The sequence below is a fragment of the Hyperolius riggenbachi genome, chromosome 9, assembly GCF_040937935.1.
Source record: "Hyperolius riggenbachi isolate aHypRig1 chromosome 9, aHypRig1.pri, whole genome shotgun sequence".
Classification (NCBI taxonomy): domain Eukaryota; kingdom Metazoa; phylum Chordata; class Amphibia; order Anura; family Hyperoliidae; genus Hyperolius; species Hyperolius riggenbachi.
In genome coordinates this window covers 137,193,303-137,215,824 of record NC_090654.1, presented here as the reverse complement: position 1 = coordinate 137,215,824, position 22,522 = coordinate 137,193,303, and the positions used below count along the sequence as shown (strand labels likewise).

Sequence of the window (22,522 nt, the reverse complement as noted above, 5' to 3'; positions counted from 1 at the left end):
AGACCAGAACACATAACAGTAAGAAGCACACAAGTCTTCTGTGTGATCTGTTCAGTTACGTATCTGCATATGTTTTAGGGGGTTACTCAAAAATTTTTGTCAACAATAAAAAAGCATGCCTCACCCAACTTTTCACCTTTATTAATCCTTTACCTACTATGCTGTCCATGAAGGTGAAGCCAGCAAGTATGAGGCTCTGGTCCTCATTCAGTACCAGGCCACCTCTTTTAATAAGAGGGTGAGCAGCAAAAAAAAAAAAAAAAACCCTACTTCCAAGGCATCCATGTCCGAATGTTTAGGTCAAGAGGCTCAGGACAGCAGGGCGTGAAGGTAACAATAAGGGAATTTTATAGTGCTATTTGGTCACTTTGTTTTAGCCACCTTCACCCAAGCTAATAGGCAAAAGGGATCATTTATGCTGTAAAGATCACTTGTCATAGCTTTAGTTTAAAGGCACACTTAAGCCAGGAATAAAAAATCAGTTTTACTTTCCTGGGGCTTCTACCAGCCCCCTGCAGCCATCTCGTGCCCTCACAGTCACTCACGGAGCCTCCGGTCCCCCACCGCCAGCTAGTTTCTTTTTCGCTGACAGGCCTGGCCATGCATATTTTTCTTCACATTCCTGTCCGCACTAGCATCCTGCACCTGTGCAGGACACTATTGAGGAGAGAAACATGAAGGATATGCGTAGCCAGGCCTGCGCAGGCGCAGAAAGCCCACTGACTCCCTGTCAGGTCCTGTCAGCGAAAATGAAACTAGCTGGCGGCGGGGGACCGAAGGCTCCGTGAGTGACTGCAAGGTCACGCGACGGCTAGTAAAACTCATTTTTTATTCCTGGCTTAAGTGTTCCTTTAAGCATGTAGGAGATATACACACTACAGGGGCACTGGAAAGTACTCACAGAGACACAGGCCCTTATTCACTTTTACTCCTAAGTTTTCTCGCGTTGAGGGAGGCCGGGCAGCGGGCGGTTCAGCAGTAGTACTGCTGAACCGCCCGCTGCCCGGCCTCCCTCAACGCGTCACTCTCCGGACTCCTCCTCCTCATTTAGTCACTGCATAGTGCCGCCCACTGCCAGCCAGACAGCCACCCACTACCACCCGGACACAGGTACTTCTTGCAACTTTTGTATGGGGAAGCGGGCAGAGGGGGGAGCGCTAGCGGAGGGGGTGGGGGGAATTTCCGACCCCCCCCGCGATCGGGGCATGCTCCCCCCTTATGCCTGCGACCCCATAGGGGGGCCGTATTCGGTCGAACAGGGCCCTGTTCGGCCGAACAGGGGCCCTGTTCGGCTAGTAATTTGGCAGTTCGGGCGAACGCGAACAGTTTGGCCGAACACCACCAGGTGTTCGGCCGAACTCGAACATCACCCGAACAGGGTGATGTTCTGCAGAACCCGAACAGTGGCGAACACTGTTCGCCCAACACTAACCTCAAGCAGCATGATGGTGAACAATCTTTGTCTTCAGGTCATTTAAGAGTTGTTTTGAGACCCCATGTTGCTACTCCTTAGAGAAAATGAAAAAAGGACGGGAGCTTACAGTGGACCCCCTTAAATACTCTCTCACAATTGGATTCACCTGTGTATGTAGATCAGGGGTCACTGAGCTTATCAAGCAAAATTGAGTTCCAATAATTAGTTCTAAAGGTTTTGGAATCAATAAAATGACAAATTTATGCATCTGCCTAATTTTATTTAAACTATTGTGCACTTTCTGTAAATCCAATAAACTTTATTTCACTTCTTAAATGTCACTGTGTGTGTCTCCTATGTGATATATTTAAATGACATTTTTTATCATAACAACTAAAGATTTATACAGAAAAATCATGACGATTAACAAGGTTGCCCAAACTTTCGCATCCCACTGTATACTGTATGTATCATATGTAGAAAAACAGAGGCGCCAGTGTAGAGTAAAATTCTTTAAAAACAGTTTAAAAGGGAGGTAAAGGTAGACTTGCCTCCAGTGATATGATATATATGTTACGGCCAAAGGCAGAAATCGGCCAATTCTAGAATTGGCCTGCCGTTTCTAGAACTGGCCGATTTGACGTCAGCCAAAGTCCAAAATGCTGGAAATTTCTGACATTGGCCGGCCAGTTCTAGAAACGGCCAGTGTCAATTGGCCAAAACCTAAAATACACAAATCCCAGAAATTCCCGAGTCCTGTTCAGCACCATGAATGGCACTCGGAACTTCTCTGCACGCTGGAAGAGAGAATCAATCTCTCCTTCCAGTGTCGTGACCCAGAGGTCAAAAGTGAAAGTGGGCCAGTGCGGCCCACAGAAGAGGAGGTTTTGGCGGCTACCTGATCTGCTCAGCCCCCCAGATCAGGTAGCCTAATTTTTTTTTCTATTATTTTATGAGCCCACCTTGGGCTCTCTTTAAAGAAAAACATTATTTTCTACAGCTAATACAAATCCTGCAATACATCTGATGTGGGTTTTCTTCCTGCTTTCTTAGAAGCAGACATATGTTTAACATCCCGTGCTTTCAAATTTAGTTGCTCTGCTGTGGCGGTCAGGTGACAGAGATCAAATTACAACTTGTGATTATACAAAGATGTATGGGAATTAACAGGCTAAACTCGCTAAATACATACACGGTGCATTCCTATATGTTTTCCTTCTGTCCCCTCCCCTGCAAGAGTTCAGGTCCACTTTTCATAAGGCCGCGGGGAACAGTGAATTGCTGGGGATCAGCCAGACATGAACACTGAATTCAGCGGAGGAATCAGCTACAGCCAGCCCTGGGTCCATCATGCAGGAGAGCACTGTGGAAAGCAGCTGCAGCTGCAGCCGGCAGCATGAAAAGAAGCCCTGGGGTGAGGACACAGGGAGAGGAGGCGGAATCGGATGGCAGCGTACAGCGGAAAGAGGAGGTACCTTGCGGCATGGAAGCGGTACAACAAGCAGGGGACCTGTCCCTCATGGGACAGCGTGGGGAGAACTGAGCAGCATGGGGAGAACTGAGCAGCGCGGGGAGAACTTACAGCGCGGGGAGAACTGAGAGGGGATAGCAGGGAAACTTGCAGAGAGGTGAGCTTCGGGTTTGGCCGGCCACATTTAGTTACATCGCGTTCTGGCCGGCCAAAGTCCGAAATGGAGGATCGTTTCGCATATTGGCCGAATCAGCCGGCCACTTCACGTTTTGACCGGCCAGAACTCAAAGTAGCCAGACTTCGGGTTCTGGCCTTAACATATACACAAATTCTGATTTTTAGAATCAACACGAAATAGCCCCATGAGAAGATTTACATAAAACATAACTTTTAAAAAGTTTATTAAAATACTGTAGTATATATCAGCGCTGCGTAATATGTTGGCGCTTTATAAATACAACAAATAAATAAATAATAAATAATAAATAAATATATAATATTTATCAGGAGAAATGTTAATTCAGGTCAAGACAGGATTCAAGTACATTCAAGGTCCGTATATATATATATATATATATATATATATATATATATATCTGCAAACAAGGCAGACTGCCAGGGTCTGGATCTCTATTCTCGGCTGAAAAATGCTCTATAGCGTCCATTCGAAAAGGGAGCCTGGAAAAAAAGATGCCTGGTGTAGCCCATATACGCCAAATTTGGCTACAAAAATGGTGCCTGATGTAGCCCATATGCCAAATTTGGCTACAAAAAGGGCGCCTGGTGTAGCCCATATGTCAAATGAGACTACAAAGGGCGCTTGGTGTAGCCCATATATGCTAAATTCAGCTACAAAGGGTGCCTGGTGTAGCTGAAAAAGCTAGTTTTAGTTTATAAAAAGGATGTTGTCATAGGAAAAATGTGTTAGGCTATAAAAGGGCTCTAGATAAAGCTGAGAAAAGTGATTACTATGACCTAACTTCTCCCTACTCTCACACAGAACCCTATGTTGGTGGTGCCTAACCCTACGACCCCCTGGTGGTCCCTAATAGTGTTGGGCGAACACCTGGATGTTCGAGTTCGGGTCCGTTCGCCGAACATGGGCCAGATGTTCGGCATGTTCGGCCCGAACCCCGAACTCCCCGAACATCCCGCTTTTGGGGGCCCTATGGGGTCGCAGGCATAAGGGGGGAGCATGTCCCGTTCGCGGGGGGGGGGGGGGTCGGAAATTCCCCCCACCCCCTCCGCTAGCGCCCCCCCCCCCCTCTGCCCGCTTCCCCATACAAAAATTTTCCGTAAAGTTCAATAGTACCTTCAGTGGCTGGCCTGGCTGGCACTGTGGTGTGTGAGTGAGGAGGAGTCCGAGTAGGACGCGTTGAGGCCGGGCAGCGGGCAGTTCAGCGGTAGTACCCTTGTGGTACTTCCGCCCTTTCTCTGACCTCACGTCCTCTGCATACGAGGGTACGCGTGACGCGTACCCTCGTATGCGTCATCACGTAGAGGACGTGAGGTCAGAGAAAGGGCGGAAGTACCACAAGGGTACTATTATTATTATTATTATTATTATTATTTTTTATTTATATAGCGCCAACATATTCCGCAGCGCTTTACAAAGCACAATAAGACGACAAGGGGAACATAGATACAGCTAACAAATATACAGCAGAGTTCCAAGCAGCACAAATATTGTTACAAAGACAGTAAACATTAGGAGGATGACCCTGCCCTTGCGAGCTTACAATCTAATGGGTAGTGGGGGACACACTAGGTAAGGGGGTGGAGGATGGATGAGGCAGTGATTCTTTGCCTCTGATTACATTGTGACAAATAAGTAAATAAAGGGCTATAGAATGTTATAAGCTTGTCTGAAAAGGTGTGTTTTAAGAGTGCGTTTGAAGATGTCCAGGTTTGGAGCATGACGTACAGGCTGTGGAAGAGAGTTCCAGATAAGGGCTGATGCTCGTGTAAAGTCCTGGATGCGAGCATGAGAGGAGGTGATCAGCTTAGAGGCCAGGATAATTTCTTGGGAGGAGCGAAGGTTGCGGGAGGGACAATATCTTGAGATTAGTGAGGAGATGTATGGAGGAGACAACTCGTGGAGGGCTTTGTATGTTAGAGTCAGGAGTTTGAACTGGATCCTCTGGGTAATGGGTAACCAGTGGAGAGAACGGCACAGTGGGGCTGCATCGGAAGAGCGTGTGGAAAGGTGAATGAGGCGGGCCGCTGCATTTAGAAGGGATTGGAGAGGAGCTAGCCTGTTTTTTGGTAGGCCACAGAGCAGGGTGTTGCAGTAGTCTAGGCGGGAGATGATTAAGGCATGAACAAGCATTTTGGTGGCCTCTTGTGTGAGGAAGGGACGGATACGGAATATATTTTTGAGCTGGAAATAGCAGGTGGTGGTTAATGAGGCAATGTGAGGTTTAAAGGAGAGCTCTGAGTCAAGTATAACCCCCAAGCAGCGGGCCTTAGTGGTTGAGGTTATTGGGGTGTTGTCTACCGTTATGGTTGCTATTGGTGGGGGTGTAGATAGCAATGGTGGAAAAATCACAATTTCCGTTTTAGTCATGTTGAGTTTGAGGAAGCGGGAGGACATGAATGCAGAAATGGCACGTAGACAGTCGGGGACTCTGGATAGTAGTGAGGACAGGTCAGGAGCTGAGAGATAGATTTGGGTGTCATCCGCATAGAGGTGATACTGGAAGCCAAAAGAGTTAATTAGTTGTCCCAGGCCACGGGTGTAGATTGAGAAAAGAAGTGGCCCAAGAACAGAGCCTTGAGGTACACCAACAGACAGTGGGTGTGGAGAGGACTTGGTGTTAGAGAAGGAGACAGTGTAAGAGCGTCCAGAGAGATAAGAGGAGATCCAGGAATGTGCTTGTCCCTTGATTCCTAAAGATGACAGTGTCTGCAGTAGCAGAGCATGATCAACCGTGTCAAAGGCAGAGGAAAGGTCAAGGAGTATTAGAATGGAGAACTGGCCTTTGGATTTAGCTACCAGTAGGTCATTAGCAACTTTCGTGAGGGCAGTTTCAGTGGAATGGTGTGTGCGGAATCCAGATTGAAAGGGGTCAAGTAAGGAGTTGGTAGAGAGAAAGGCAGACAATTCTGAATGGATGTGACGTTCCAGCAGTTTAGAAGCAAAGGGGAGGAGCGAGACAGGACGGTAGTTGGATAGAGAAGTTGGATCAAGAGAGGGTTTTTTGATTAGTGGTGTGATGATAGCTTGTTTGAATAAGGAAGGAAAAGTGCCAGTGGAGATAGAAAGGTTGAATAGAGTTGTTAGAGCGGGATTAAAGGAGGAGGAAAGCTGGGGGATTAGATGAGAGGGAATGGGGTCCAGGGCACAGGTAGTGAGATGCGCTTTGGAGATTAGTGAGGAAAGACACTGTTCAGTTAGTGTGGTGAAAGATGTTAGAGTGGGAGACTGGTCTTGTGGAGCGGGGGGAAGGCAGTTAGTGGTGGGTGAGGGTGCAGGCGGACAGAAGGAATTTATAGGTGACGGCTGTGCTGGTAAAAATGGTTGCGCGTTGAAGCTATTACGTATTGCATCAATCTTGCTTGTAAAGTATGATGCAAAGTTGTCGGCTGACAGACATGTGGTAGGGGGAGGAGGTGGGGGACGAAGTAGGGAGTTAAAGGTGTTGAACAATTGTTTTGGGTTGTGGGACTGTGAGGAAATGAGCGAGGAGAAATAAGACTGCTTAGCAGAAGTGAGGGCATCCCTGAGCTCCTGCATAGTTTGTTTATAGTGATTGAAGTCTTCTACAACAGCGCTTTTTCTCCAGCATCTTTCTGCCACCCTGGAGTGCCTTTTCAGCTGTTTGATTTGTTCAGTGAGCCAGGGCTGCCGGTTAGTTTGGCGGGGGCGGGTGGTGGTGAGTGGAACGGCTGAATTCATGGCAGAGGAGACTACATTAAATAAGTAACTGGATGCTGCCTCAGGGTCAGTGTAGGAAGACAGGGTACTTAGAGGTTGCAAGGCCTCAGTCAGGGAATTCACATCCAGGTTGCGGTAATTCCTGCGCGTGACTGTATGGTGTAGTGTTGGAGGAGTTGACGGTAGAGAAGAATTGATTGAGAAGGTAAGAAGGTTGTGGTCTGAGAGGGGAAGCGGAGTGTTATGAAAGCTTGATATAGAACAGAGGCGGGTAAAGACAAGGTCAAGAGTGTGGCTGTCTTTGTGGGTGGAAGTGGAGGACCATTGGGCGAGGTCAAACGAGGAGGTGAGAGAGAGCAGTTTGGTGGCAGTAGGGCAATTAGTATCGATGGGTATATTAAAATCTCCAATGATGATAGAGGGTATATCAGTGGAGAGGAACTGGAGAAGCCATGCTGAAAAGTGATCAATGAAAGTAGAGGCTGGACCGGGCGGGCGGTAGATAATAGCAATCTGAATGTGGTATGGAGAGTAGAGACGGACAGCATGAACTTCAAAGGATGAGAGTGCGGGCAGTGGTGTGAGTGGCTTAAAGGAACAGTGTTCAGAGAGGAGGATCCCTACCCCCCCTCCATGTTTGTGACCAGGTCTAGGGGCATGACTAAATTTTAGACCACCATATGATAGAGCAGCTGGAGACACCGTGTCTGATGGAGTTATCCATGTTTCAGTGAGCCCCAGGAAGGTGAAAGTGTTGGAGATAAACATGTCATGAGTAAAGGCCAGTTTATTACAAACGGAGCGGGAGTTCCATAGAGCCCCAGATATGGGGAGGGGAGAGCTGGGAAGAAGGGGGATGTCAATAAGATTGTAGGTGTTCTGGGAGGGGAGGTGGTGAGGTTTGTTATTGGTGGAATGAGTTGTAGTCTGAGCAGTGTGAGGTCTAGGAGTGGGCCCTGGGTTCGGTGATATGTCCCCAGAAGCCAGAAGGAGTAGTAGGCAGAGCAGAGAGATGTGGGGGTGGGACTTGTGTGTATGCAAGTTAGGTTTAGTGAGAGCAGAGGAGGGGTAGTGTGAGCACAGAAATAGGAATAGTTCGTGGCTAGAGAAAAGGGGAGACGATAGCAGAGAGGGAGCAATCTGTATGATGTTGCTGACAGTGGGAGGATGAAGTGACATGTGGATTTTCAGGAACAGAAGGCAAAAAGAAGCGGTTGAGAAAGACATTTTAAACATTCTGAAGGGATCTACAGGGCGATTGATAGCTGACAGCAGGAGGGTGGGGTATGTTTAGAAACAGGAATTGCAGAAACAAGCAAGCATATGGTGAAACAGATAAAAAACAGTTAAGTAGCAAACCATGTGATCAAAGTGCCGAGTCTCCTGGCAGTTCCTTCTGTTCCCTTCTGGTTCAATTCTGGTCTAATTTGGGTCTTTAGCTGTGCACTTCAAATCATGCACTTAAAATTAATGCACATCTGACTAAAGTCATATCTGACTTAGAGACTAGATTAAGTAGACAGCAGAGGGGATGGAGATGAGTGCTGGAATGAGGATCAGGTGTGAATGGCCAGGCCTGGGCTGTGGGAGGCTGGGTCAGTCTACAGACATGCAAATTATGACTAATTAATTAGGTACACATTGCAGCATAAGGCCTGGCACCAGGAAATGGTCACAATTATGTATGCGTACCATAAAGTTAAAAGCAATGCAGGTAAAGTTGAACATAAGCAAGATTTGTTTGATTGCAGAGAGAAATTGCATGAAGACAGATATAAAATCAGATGCAGATGCAGATCATATGCGTACCATAAAGTTAAAAGCAATGCAGGTAAAGTTGAACATAAGCAAGATTTGTTTGATTGCAGAGAGAAATTGCATGAAGACAGATATAAAATCAGATGCAGATGCAGATCATATGCGTACCATAAAGTTAAAAGCAATGCAGGTAAAGTTGAACATAAGCAAGATTTGTTTGATTGCAGAGAGAAATTGCATGAAGACAGATATAAAATCAGATGCAGATGCAGATCATATGCGTACCATAAAGTTAAAAGCAATGCAGGTAAAGTTGAACCGCCCGCTGCCCGGCCTCAACGCGTCCTACTCGGACTCCTCCTCCTCCTCACTCACAACACACCACAGTGCCAGCCAGGCCAGCCACTGAAGGTTCTATTGAACTTTACGGAAAATTTTTGTATGGGGAAGCGGGCAGAGGGGGGAGCGCTAGCGGAGGGGGTGGGGGGAATTTCCGCCCCCCCCCCGCGACCGGGGCATGCTCCCCCTTATGCCTGCGACCCCATAGGGGGGCAGTATTCGGCCGAACAGGGGCCTGTTCGGCCGAACAGGGGCCCTGTTCGGCCTGTTCGGCTGGGCATTGAGCTGTTCGGGCGAACCCGAACTAAAAAGGCCGAACACCATGAGGTGTTCGGCCGAACTCGAACATCACCCGAACAGGGTGATGTTCTGCAGAACCCGAACAGTGGCGAACACTGTTCGCCCAACACTAGTCCCTAATTCTAACTTCCCCCCCTTGGTGGTGCTTAACCCTAACCCCTCCCAGGTGGGTTAGGCACCACCTAGGTGGTGCCTAACCCTAAGACAGCCCTTGGTGATTACTATGACCTAACCTCTCCCTACTCTCACACAGAACCCTCCCCTAACCCTAACTCCCCCTGGTGGTGCCTAACCCTAACACTCCCCAGGTGGTGCCTAACCCTAAAACCCCCAGTGGTGCCTAACCCTAAGACTCCCTTGATGGTGCCTAACCCTAACACCACCCAGGTGGGGCCTAACCCTAAGACCCCAGGTGGTGCCTAACCCTAAGACCCCAAGTGGTGCCTTACCCTAAAACTCCCCAGGTAGTGCCTAACCCTAAGACCCCCAGAGGTAGTGGCTAACCCAAAGACCCCCAGGTGGTGCCTAACCCTAAGACTCCCCTGGTGGTGCCTAACACTAACCCTCTCTAGTGGTGCCTAACTCTAAAGCCTCCTTCCCCCCCCCCCCTTGTGATGCCTAATCCTAATCCCCCCTGACAAAAATGTTGTTTGCTTTTGTAGCAGAATCAAAAACCTTGTAGCCGAAAACCTTGTAGCCGAATAAAAAAATATGGGCTACAAAGGGGCACCCTTTTGTAGCAGAATCAAAAACCTTGTAGGCGAATGAAAAATATGGGCTACAAAGGGGCACCCTACTGTAACCGAACATAGCCAAACAAAATATGGGCTACCAAGGGGCGACTGCTTGTAGCCGATAATATCAAAACTCGAGCGCCCTTTTCACCACCTTGTAGCCAATATTTGCAGAAATAACATTGATGTCTATGGAGGCGCCCATTTCATACAGGCGGCTCAGGTGCCCTTTTCAACTGATTCCATAACTTTAGAAGAAAACCACCCACCAACCCAACATGTTTCAACCCCTTAATTGGATCCTTCATCAAGGAAAGAGTGCCTAGCCTAGTGCAGGGGTGCAAGGTGTATAGTGCAAAATTGCATTTAGAAATACATATTATCAAGAAAATAATAAATCAGAGCGATGTGCTCTCCTGCTCTGATAACAGCCAAATGAGCCTGTTGGCTGACCTCCTTTTGAGCCAGAGCCCGTGGCTCTGGCTTACTGCGCATGCACGGGCAGGCTCAGTCGGTTATTGCACTGCCACAAATAAGGAAGAGGAGTTGCGCTGCCCTGATCTGAATAGCGACAATGACTTGTCACTAATCTTCCGGGGGCTGCGCTCAGCGACGGGGGATGTTAGAATAGAGAGGGAAGCCTCAATAGGATCCTGAGGCTTTCCTCTCTTTAGGTAAGTATCTGATTTTGGCTGATTTATCTTACTTTAAAGGGAAGGTCCAAGCAAAATAAAAAAATGAGTTTCACTTACCTGGGGCTTCTACCAGCCCCATGCAGCCATCCTGTGCCCTCGTAGTCACTCACTGCTGCTCCAGTCCCTCGCTGGCAGCTTGCCGAACTCGGAGGTCGGCGGGCCGCATTGTGTACATTTTTACGCATTCCCGCTAGTGCAGGAACATTAACACATACATTTTTACGCGTTACTGGTTCAATGCGTAAATTTTTAAATTTTTACGCATTGAACCAGTAACGCGTAAAAATGTATGTGTAAATGTTCCTGCACTAGCAGGAATGGGTAAAAATGTACGCATTGCGGCCCGCCGACCTCCGAGGTCGGCAAGCTGCCAGTGGGGGACTGGAGCAGCAGCGAGTGACTACGAGGGCACAAGATGGCTGCATAGGGCTGGTAGAAGCCCCAGTTAAGTGAAACTCATTTTTTTATTTTGCTTGGACCTTCCCTTTAAGTAAGTTTTGTTCTAGTGAATGGTGCTTCAACTTTGGCAAAATGTTTTTAGAAGGAAAGTTCAATGCTCAATCTAGAGATGAATTACAGAGATATCCTTCAAATATCTCCTATCTCTATAAGATCACCTTTATAAACAGAACATTTTCTTCATACATTCTGTGCATCTACGGTAACTTGATTATTTAAACAAAATGTTCAGGGTTTGCTGGTTAGTTCCTATATGACTTCACCTATGGGAGACAAGAAAAAGTGACTGTTTAGAAGCAAGGGGAGTCACCACTTAACTTGAATTTTCTTTAACTTCTGTGGTGATGACTGGAGAGGTTAGAGCCGCAGCAAACACAAGGACAAGTAGGTTGATCGTCATTTTCACCTGGTGTAGGAAATAAAACATAAGTGAACATTATACAGTACAGTGTAAAAGGGTGCATGAAAAAAGGGCGCCAGGAAAAAAGGACTGGATAACAAATTGGTGCCAGTGGATAACGAAATCTCAATAACGATAAACATTGTTAGCGAAATTGGTTAACGATAAATACCATTTTAAAACATACGAAAGATGAAAATGAAAAGAAATTAACTTTAAAAATTGTCACATAATACAACAAGACAGCTTAATTTAACCCTACTCTCACACAGTACCCTCCCCTGGTGGGCCTAGCCTTAACCACCCCCTGGTGGTGCCTAACCCTAACCACTCCCCTGGTGGTGCCTAACCCTAACCACCCCCCTGATGGTGCTTGACCCTACCCAACCCCCTGGTGGTGCCTAACCCTAAGACCTTCCTGGTGCTGCCTAAACCTAACCACCCCCGGTGATGCCTAACCCTAACCAACCCCCCTGGTGGTGCCTAACCCTAACCACCCCCCTGCACAAACACCCTTACACACATAGAAACAATAAAATATTGGATGACTTAAAATCTGTACATACAAACGATATAATATGACAAAAACTATAACGTTGCAAGTTTCTAAAACGATAACATATTTCAAAAACTTTAATGTAATGTTGTTAATGATATTTATTGGGCACCCTTTTTTCTGCTTTGGTTGCCATATTAACGATAAATGCGTTAGAGAGAGTCTATGGTGGCGACCTTTTCGTCCACTAGCCACCAGCGCCCTTTTTTTTGCTACTGTGTAAAATAATGGTTTTCTCTTTGATGTAATATAGTATACATATAAATTACAAGAAATGTGCATGATTAAGAAATTGCCTGAAAGGAAATGGTTTTATCTCTGCCTTTCAATAGTGTTAGGATAAACCATGACGTAGCTTGCAACTTTAAGATATATATATATATATACTACAAATAGCAAATTCACATTATGAGATTCTAGTTCCAGCCTGGTTCCAGTGTAAGCACGTCCTTGGGCACAAATCTGACTAAGAAATAGCTTACCTAATAGTACCTAATAGTACCTAACCAGGTAGAGTTTCACTGGAAACTATGAAAAAATACCTCTATTCTTTACAAATGCATACCTTTAATGGCCTGGGGTTGTTCCATCATTCCTCGTGCTGTATAGTATTGCCCATATTGTATTCATCCGTGCCCTCCAGCCACATGAACTTCATCAGGGTGTACTGGATGTTGCTATCACATGCAACATACTGATACATGTCAAAATATTCTATAATGTATAATGTGGTGATTACCTGGCCTGATAAGCATGGAGGACTCCAGCAGATAACTGTATAAACATTATTAACACATACAGCCGTGCACAGACCTATATATATATATATATATATATATATATATATATATATATATATATATACACATTTATAAATATATATACACATATATATAAATATATACACACATATATATATATATACATATATTCACACACACACACACACATCTATATATATATATAATAGAGTAAAGGTACATACACACATCAGACCATAGTCTTTTGAAAATGAAAGATCACAGACCAATCTTACCACCCTTCATGTAGTATGAGAGCCATACTCAACACAGTCTTTTCTATGGAGCTGAATTCCACATCAGAAAAAAATCTTTGCAGGATGCTGCACACACAGATGCTGTACAGACACAAAAGATCAGTATCTGCAAATGATCTGTTCCTGCCAAAAATCCATTCCTGCAAATTGCAATGATAGTCTATGAGATCTGCAGATCATCATACACACATGATTTAACTGACATTCATCTGCAGATCAGATCCACCAGGATGGATTTTCAGATCTGCGGATGATTGCTTGATCTGCAGATGAATGTCAGTTAAATCATGTGTGTATGATGATTTGTAGATCTCATGGATTTTTGGCAGGAACAGATCTTTTGCAGATACTGATCTTTTGTGTCTGTACAGCATCTTTGTGTGTAGCATCTTGCAAAGATTTTTTTCTGATGGGGAGTTCAGCTCCATAGAAAAGACTGTGTAGAGTATGGCTCTCATACTACATGGAAGGGGGTAAGGGTGCATACACACATCAGACTATAGTCTTTGGAAAATGAAAGATCACAGACCAATCTTACCACCCTTCATGTAGTATGAGAGCCATACTCTACACAGTCTTTTCTATGGAGCTGAACTCCACATCAGAAAATAATCTTTGCAAGATGCTGCACACACAGATGCTGTACAGACACAAAAGATCAGTATCTGCAAAAGATCTGTTCCTGCCAAAAATCCATTCCTGCAAATTGCAATGATAGTCTATGAGATCTGCAGATCATCATACACACATGATTTAACTGACATTCATCTGCAGATCAAGCAATCATCTGCAGATCTGAAAATCCATCCTGGTGGATCTGATCTGCAGATGCATGTCAGATAAATCATGTGTGTATGATGATCTGCAGATCTCATAGACTATCATTGCAATTTGCAGGAATGGATTTTTGGCAGCAACAGATCTTTTGCAGCTACAGATCTTTTGAGTGTGTGCAGCATGTTTGTGTGCAGCATCTTGGAAAGATTTCTGTCTGATGGGGAGTTCAGCTCCATAGAAAAGACTGTGAAGGTATGGCTCTCATACTACATGAAGGGTGGTAAGATTGGTCTGTGATCTTTCATTTTCCAAAGACCATAGTCTGATGTGTGTATGAGCCTTAAGATTGGTCTGTGATCTTTCATTTTCCAAAGACTATAGTCTGATGTGTGTATGCACCTTAAGTGCCTCAACCTTCGAGCAAGAAGAAGAAGTAGCGCCCTGCCCCCAGGGTGTGCCTCAACCTTCAAGTACTTTGCATGAGAAAATTTATGTGCGCTCAAACACCACGTTTAAGGCTTCTTTTCCACGGACTGTTGAGCTGTGTGCTCAGCAAGCAGTTACCAGGCAGCAGTAAGCAGTTACCAGGCAGCAGTAAGCAGTTACCAGGCAGCAGTAAGCAGTTACCAGGCAGCAGAAAGCTGTTACCAGGCAGTAGTGAGCAGTTGTAAGAGATTGAGAGGCATTTTACTGCCTATCAACTGTCCGTGGCAAAGAGGCCTACCCTAGCAAGTCTGGCTTTGCAAATCTGGCCTAATTGGCTATTCATGAGGCAATGCTCATGCACATTTGCTTTTGCATGCCAAACTATGCAGGGTCAAAAAACCAATAAAGCGGTCGCCCTGCTGCATGCCAGTAATGAGCGAAAATGCAAAAATTTGTTTCGACAAATTTTTACCGAATTTTCGCCTAATTTCGTTTTGACAGGCACATTTTCCATCTAATTTTTTCACGTTTATTTTCGACTAATGCCAGTCATTTTCGCGTTACTTGCGTATTATTGCGGACATTTTCCGCATAAGGGCATTAGCGTCCGCATTCAGAGAAGTTTCTTGCGCGTTATTGCGGACAATTTTCCGTATAAACGTCCGCATAGACTGAATTTCCATGCGGATTATTGTGAACATTTTTCCGCACAAGGGCATAAGCATCCGCATACAATGAATTTTAGAAAACGCAAATATTTCTGAAGATTTTCGTGAAAATTCACCAAAAACGAAAACGGGATTTTCGATGCGAAAATGACTTAGGTGAAAATTCGCAAGCAACACTGCTACATGCTACATTAGCACTATCCAGGAGCACCACAGGGAGGATTCCCAATGCCCCCTTTTTATACAACCGGGGGGACTGCGGGGTCCCAGGCTCTCTCACTGCCTGGGAACCACAGCAGCACCCCGGAGGGGGAGATTAGGTGGCGCAGGCGACCACCCCCCCCCCCAAGAGTGGCCAGCACCAGGGAGAGCCATCCGCACCCACCTCCCAATATTAAAAACAGGCACTTACCTTAACGTCCATTGTGTTCTGCTACATGCGCATTAACTTGGGGGAACCACATGAGAAAGGAGTGAAGCATGGGTCACCCTGAGCTTCAGAGCTCAGGGCTGGCTCACATACAACACTCTGGGGGGGGGGGGGGGGTAAGGACAAGCGCAGACAACTAACTCCAGGGCTCACACCACCGGAGCAAGCCATCCAACACCTGACTCCAAAGGATACAAACTGCAAAAAATGCTTTCCATGAGAAAATTAATGCGCATGTAGCAGAACGCAATGGACGTTAAGGTAAGTGCCTGTTTTTAATATTGGGAGGTGGGTGCGGACGGCTCTCCCTGGCGCTGGCCACGCCAGTGAGAGAGCCTGGGACCCTGCGGTCCCCCCGGTTGTATAAAAAGGGGGGCATTGGGAATCCTCCCCGTGGCGTTCCTGGATAGTGCTAATGTAGCATGAACTTATTCCCGCTGGGCGACCGCTTTGCAGTATTGGTTTTTTGACCCTGCATAGTTTGGCATGCAAAAGCAAATGCATATTTGCATGAGCATTGCCTCATGAATAGCCAATTAGGCCACATTTGGAAAGCCAGACTTGCTAGAGTTAAACTTGGTGTTTGAGCACGCATACATTTTCTAATGGAAAGCCTAAAGGTGGGTACACACATCAGTTAAAAGTCTTTGGAAAATGAAAGATCACAGACCAATGTTACCCCCTTCCATGTAGTATGAAAGCCATACCTACACAATTTATTCTATTGAGCTGAACTCCCCATCAGATAAAAAATTTTGCAAGATGCAAGATGCTGCACACAAAGATGCTGCACACATGCAACAGATCAGTATCTGCAAAAGATCTGTTCCTGCAAAAAAATCAGTTTCTGCAAAATGCATTCATAGTCTATGATATCTGCAGATCTCATGCTGGGCATACACGGTATGTTTTCTACCATGTAATCGAACCATGTCCGATACCCCGCCGGATCGATTCTGCGCTCGATACCGGCGGGCAGGACAAAAGAAGAAACGAGTGGAAAATAAGAAAGCGCTCACGGGGACGAGCAGGAATCGATCCGGGCGCCCGCGGGGACGAGCGGGAATCGAGCCAGCGGCTCGATTACACAGTAGAAAACGTACCATGTATGCCCAGCATAATACACACCTTGTTTGACGGACATTCATCTGCAGATCAGACAATCATCTGCAGATCCAAAGATCCATCCTGGTTGATCTGATCTGCAGATGATTGTCCGTTAAATAAGGTGTGTATGAGATCTGCAGATATAGACTATGAATGTATTTTGTAGGTACTGATCTTTTGCAGGAACTGATATTTTGCAGATACTGATCTGTTGCATGTGTACAGCATCTTTGTGTGCATCATCTTGCAAAGATTTCTATCTGATGGGGAGTTCAGCTTCATAGAATAGACTGTGTAGGTATGGCTCTCATACTACACGGAAGGGGGTAAAATTGGTCTGTGATCTTTGATTTTCCAAAGACTTTTATCTGATGTGTGTACCCACCTTTATTCTTCTTGCTTCAAGGTTGAGGCACGTACTCTATTAGATAGATCGAAGATGCGGCGTATGCTACGATGCGGGTCGGCTAGTATATATATATATATATATATATATATATATATATATATATATATATATATATACATACATATACATATGCACACACATATACAGTGGGTTGCAAAAGTATTTGGCCCCCTTGAAGTTTTCCACATTTTGTCACATTACTGCCACAAACCTGCATCAATTTTATTGGAATTCCATGTGAAAGACCAATACAAAGTGGTGTACATGTGAGAAGTGGATCGAAAATCATACATGATTCCAAACATTTTTTACAAATAAATAACTGCAAAGTGGGGTGTGCGTAATTATTCGGCCTCCTGAGTCAATACATTGTAGAACCACCTTTTGCTGCAATTACAGCTGCCAGTCCTTTAGGGTATGTCTCTACCAGCTTTGCACATCTAGAGACTGAAATCCTTGCCCATTCTTCTTTGCAAAACAGCTCCAGCTCAGTCAGATTAGATGGACAGCATTTGGGAACAGCAGTTTTCAGATCTTGCCACAGATTCTCGATTGGATTTAGATCAGGACTTTGACTGGGCCATTCTAACACATAGATATGTTTTGTTTTAAACCATTCCATTGTTGCTCTGGCTTTATGTTTAGGGTCATTGTCCTGCTGGAAGGTGAACCTCCGCCCCAGTCTCAAGTCTTTTGCAGTCTCCAAGAGGTTTTCTTCCAAGTTTGCCCTGTATTTGGCTCCATCCATCTTCTCATCAACTCTGACCAGCTTCCGTGTCCCTGCTGAAGAGATGCACCCCCCGAGGATGATGCTGCCACCACCATATTTGACAGTGGGGATGGTGTGTTCAGAGTGATGTGCAGTGTTAGTTTTCTGCCACACATAACGTTTTGCATTTTGGCCAAAATGTTCCATTTTGGTCTCATCTGACCAGAGCACCTTCTTCCACATGTTTGCTGTGTCCCCCACATGGCTTGTGGCAAACTGCAAACAGGACTTCCTATGCTTTCTGTTAACAATGCCTTTCTTCTTGCCACTCTTCCATAAAGGCCAACTTTGTACAGTGCACGACTAATAGTTGTCCTATGGACAGAGTCTCCCACCTGAGCTGTAGATCTCTGCAGCTCCTCCAGAGTCACCATGGGCCTCTTGACTGCATTTCTGATCAGCGCTCTCCTTGTTCGGCCTGTGAGTTTAGGTGGATGGCCTTGTCTTGGTAGGTGTACAGTTGTGCCATACTCCTTCCATTTCTGAATGATCGCTTGAACAGTGGTCCGTGGGATGTTCAAGGCTTTGGAAATCTTTTTGTAGCCTAAGCCTGCTTAAAATTTCTCAATAACTTCATCCCTGACCTGTCTTGTGTGTTCTTTGGACTTCACGGTGTTGTTGCTCCCAATATTCTCTTAGACAACCTCTGAGGCCCTCACAGAGCAGCTCTATTTGTACTGACATTAGATTACACACAGGTGCACTCTATTAAGTCATTAGCACTCATCAGGCAATGTCTATAGGCAACTGACTGCACTCAAAACAAAGGGGGCCGAATAATTATGCACACACCACTTTGCAGTTATTGATTTGTAAAAAATGTTTGCAATCATGTATGACTTTCATTCCACTTCTCATGTGTACACCACTTTGTGTTGGTCTTTCATGTGGAATTCCAATAAAATTGATTCATGTTTGTGGCAGTAATATGACAAAATGTGGAAAACTTCAAGGGGGCTGAATACTTTTGCAACCCACTGTACATATATATATATATATATATATATATATATATATATATATATATATATATATATATATATCAGGTAATCCAAACCTGAAGACGCTGGAAGATGAATCAGTGAACCTCACACCGATGTCACCCGATGAATAAGCATTCTCGATCCATCTTCCTACCCCCGGGAACATGCAATGGCACAGGACGGGCACAAACGAAAGGTCAAACATTTTTGGCACTTTGCGCAGGAGTCATCAGGGATCTTAAAGATCTGATTCACCATGATATTCATAATCACAAAATGTGGTTAGTTTAATTGCACGCACGTACCGCCATTAAGGAAATGATCGCTCATCACAGAAAAAATTGCCAGTCATTGGAAAAATCATTTAAAATGTCATGCCGTGGGTACAAGCCTTAAGGCAGAAACACCTTCAAGTAAATAGTAATACAATGATAAGGTAACAATAATTTTTGTATTGAAATCATAAGCAATGGTTCCTAGAACCCATGTAGAGCAGAAGGAGAGAAGAATAGAAGGGAGTTATGCAGAGAGGGGGTAAAAAAGAATTAATAAAAGAGCCATGCTCGTGTGAGGAAGTACAATGAGAGAACTCCCTCACTTACCTGCCCTTCAACCACAAATAGTGCTAATTTAACGGCAATTTTTAACATTCATAATACATTTGGAAAAGCAATGAAGAACTTGGGCAAAGATACATCACAAAAGAATTCTACATTGGGGCAGACAACAATGACATAATGCCTCCAGAGAAAAAGGGCCACACAGATTCCAGCCAAGATGGCTGAACCCACGCCCTCCTCCAGCAAAGCACAGAAGAGGAAGGAAATGGAGCCCTCCACGACTAGGTCCTTAAATGAAATCTAGGATTTCTTGCATTACCTCCAAACCAAAGAAGACCTTACAGACCTAGTGAATGACATTACCTTTGCTCCTTTGCTACCCACGGGGAGATCCAGGGGATCCAAGATGATATAGAGGAACACGGAGGACACACTGGAAGCAGAGGCTACAGTATGAAGGCAGACATACGTAAGCTGACAACGCTGCAGGAAGTGTCCACAAATGCACTTCTGAGAGCTGGGATGGAAGATTTGCAGAAAAGAACCCTCAGATGTCATATCAGGGAGCGAGGGCTAACGGAAGAGGCCACCATCTTTAACGGCCCACTGAAACCACCGGAGGATGTGGCTCTGAAGTTTGACAGAGTGCGCAGAGCATTACGACCAAAACAAATGACAGATGATCCACCGAGTCATGATCTTTTGCCTGCGTCCCTATAGCATCAACGAAGCTAACATGCAGGAAGATAGGAAGACTGAAAACATCAAACACTAGGGGATGCCTGTTTTTTAATATTTGCTGGCAAGCACACTGTCGTTGTTGCTGTTGTATTGCAACTGTTGCTGAAGGTGCTGCAGGAGCAGGGGGTTTCCTACAGTTGGGATTCCCATTTCAGCTGTACATCATCAAAGGGGATTAAAGCTGCACCTTGCGATCTTCAGCAGATCTCTCCAACCTACATCATCAGGGGAGGACTGGGACCTTTTGGCCTGGAGGGAAAACACAAACTAGAAGCCCATTTTCATGGCAGCCCGGGCCCAAATTACATCACACACGTGCCCCACGTGCTATATGCCAAAAGTCACATGGGAAATACAGCAAGGGCACATGAGGGACAGCGTGCCAGGTAAAGTATAATGCACTGGCAATGGGGGGGGGGGGGGGGCACATAAAACATTTTGAGTTATAGCGGCCAGGGTTTCCGTCGCGTTCATTGTTGTGATTATCGCACTGGATCGACCACATCAACCCGAGATTTCCCAGCATCTCAGATCGATACTTTCAACCAATTTCCACCCGAAATCAGACAGATATTTTCCCATGGACCCTGCAGGCAAGCCTCTGCTCTGCATCATGCTGTTTATATTTACCAACTTGCCCACCCTCTAATTACTCTGTAATTAGGCATTGATTTCCCTCGGCCAACCTAGTGGTTCACATTGCCTTATATAAAAACATGTACCAGGCACTGTACCAGCCCTAAATCATTAAATGAGAGGCAGCCTGGGAGGAAATTTCCCCCCTTCCCCCCTGGCCAGTCCTCCCCTGTACATCATGCACTGGATTTGCCACATGTTTATTTACCTGAATGGCAGCTGTCAAGGATAACCACAAAGACAAAGGTGCCAACAAAATGGAAGGCTCCGGCAACAGATGGATTAAAGGGCAAAAGCATCTCACTTTCATGGGCAGGCTGATTCAACAGCATTGGATAATTAGAACTGATGCATATCCTCTATAGTGCCTAAATGACTCTCATGACTGATATGTAGCATTACTAGGGATGAGGTGTTGGGATGACTTTGCCTTGGGGTTGCTGGATAGGTCGGGGAGTCTAAAAGAGTTGGGGAGTTTACAGAGATGTAGTGGCACTCCAGATAGGAGTGTATCAACTATTGAATGGGCCTTGTGGCAGGCCATGGAAGAAATGTGCAAGCACACGTGGTAGGGACATGCCTTTAGCTAAGACTCATGTGGGACTACAAGTGCCAACTGCGGCAGACTTTCATCTAGCACTCTGGTCTTAGAGGTGCTTCACTAGTGGATCTTGGGGGTGTTCCAGAGATGGTGGGAGTCCTGCCACTACGCCCTCATCTATTATGCTCTAGTTATTGATTCAGGGACATTTTGTATGCCTATTTTGAACGTACGTATGTACGTGTCACTGGTGGGGTGGGCACAGGCACGAGGCGTTCACACCTGAGCGTTTTGCCGGCGATTTTGGCAAAACGCTCAACGCTAGCGCTTTTTAAAGCGCTAGTGCCATAATACCCTATGGGCCCGTTCTCACTTGGGTGATTTGCGTAACCCGTCGACGATTAACGCAAATCTCCAAACGCAAATTTGTATCCTGCACAATTTTCAGGTGATTTCCCAGCGATTGTGTTTAGTGCTATAGAAGCACTAATCGCGATCGCGAGAAATCGGCAAGTGTGAATGGTGATTTTTCTCGCGTTAATCGCCAAAAATCACCAGAGCAAAACGCTAGCAAAAGCGCTAGCTTTTTGGAAGTGTGAATGTGGCTTGAGCCAAAACTCCTTTAACTGGTGTTAAATACTAATCCCCTTCCGAGTTGTCAGCAACTTCCGGAGCCTCGAATTACTCATATAGGCCCTGCACAGCATATCATTGCTACTATGGGGCGCCTAGTTTTGGAGCTCGGCAGTGACCGCCGTGCGCCGAAAAAACCTGCTTCGCTATTTTGCTGCATAAGCCATAGCCAGTGGAGTAAGCTGAGACAGGCAATGCTGTGGTTTATGTGGGAAGATTTCATAAGGAGGAAACATTACTATGCATACATGTATATTAATACTGGATGGAAGTATGGAACAAAAGTAATATCGGTTTAAAGTAATTAGGGTATTTCTGTGTTATGGCACAGAGAATTTGAAAAAGAGGAGCTGCCATTTGTTTAATTTTTTTTGTCCTGGGGAACCAAGGTCGCCTTCACCCTCGCCCCCATTTCTATATGCACCTATCCATAGCCTTTACCCCAGGGTGACAATTGGTCATCCCCTGTCACTGGGCACTCTCTCTTCTACCTGTACCTATTTAACTGTACATGTCTCCCTCATACCCAGCATCTCCTATACTGCCAAGTGCAATTGAGTAATATCTATCCTTACACCCCAAGGTGACAATTAGCCGCCCCCCATCACTGGGCTCCCTTTATTCTATGCTGTTCCACTTCCTCTCACTATGCATATGTGGTAATTTCAGAAACATGGCCTATACTCTCCTTTGGAATGGGAATTGTAGCTCCCGATTACTCGATCCAGGGTGCGGGTGAGGGGAGATGCATGATCAGGCCTCTCTGGAAATTTGTGATGGGC

The 22,522-nt window shown here is 45.5% G+C and overlaps 1 protein-coding gene across 2 annotated transcripts in view; it reads right to left on the bottom strand.

Annotated features, from left to right (window-relative positions):
* The window catches only part of BCAN (brevican), a 101,969-nt gene extending 82,371 nt beyond the window's left edge, over positions 1–19,598 (bottom strand). For both annotated transcript variants that reach the window (XM_068251718.1, XM_068251719.1), the window contains exons 1-2: positions 19,553–19,598; positions 11,366–11,453 (exon numbers count right to left, since the gene is read on the bottom strand). In XM_068251718.1, coding sequence (XP_068107819.1) covers positions 11,366–11,447 — 82 coding nt within the window. In that variant the 5' untranslated portion in view covers positions 11,448–11,453; positions 19,553–19,598. The remainder of the gene's footprint in view (positions 1–11,365; positions 11,454–19,552) is intronic.
* Positions 19,599–22,522: the final 2,924 nt, after the last annotated feature.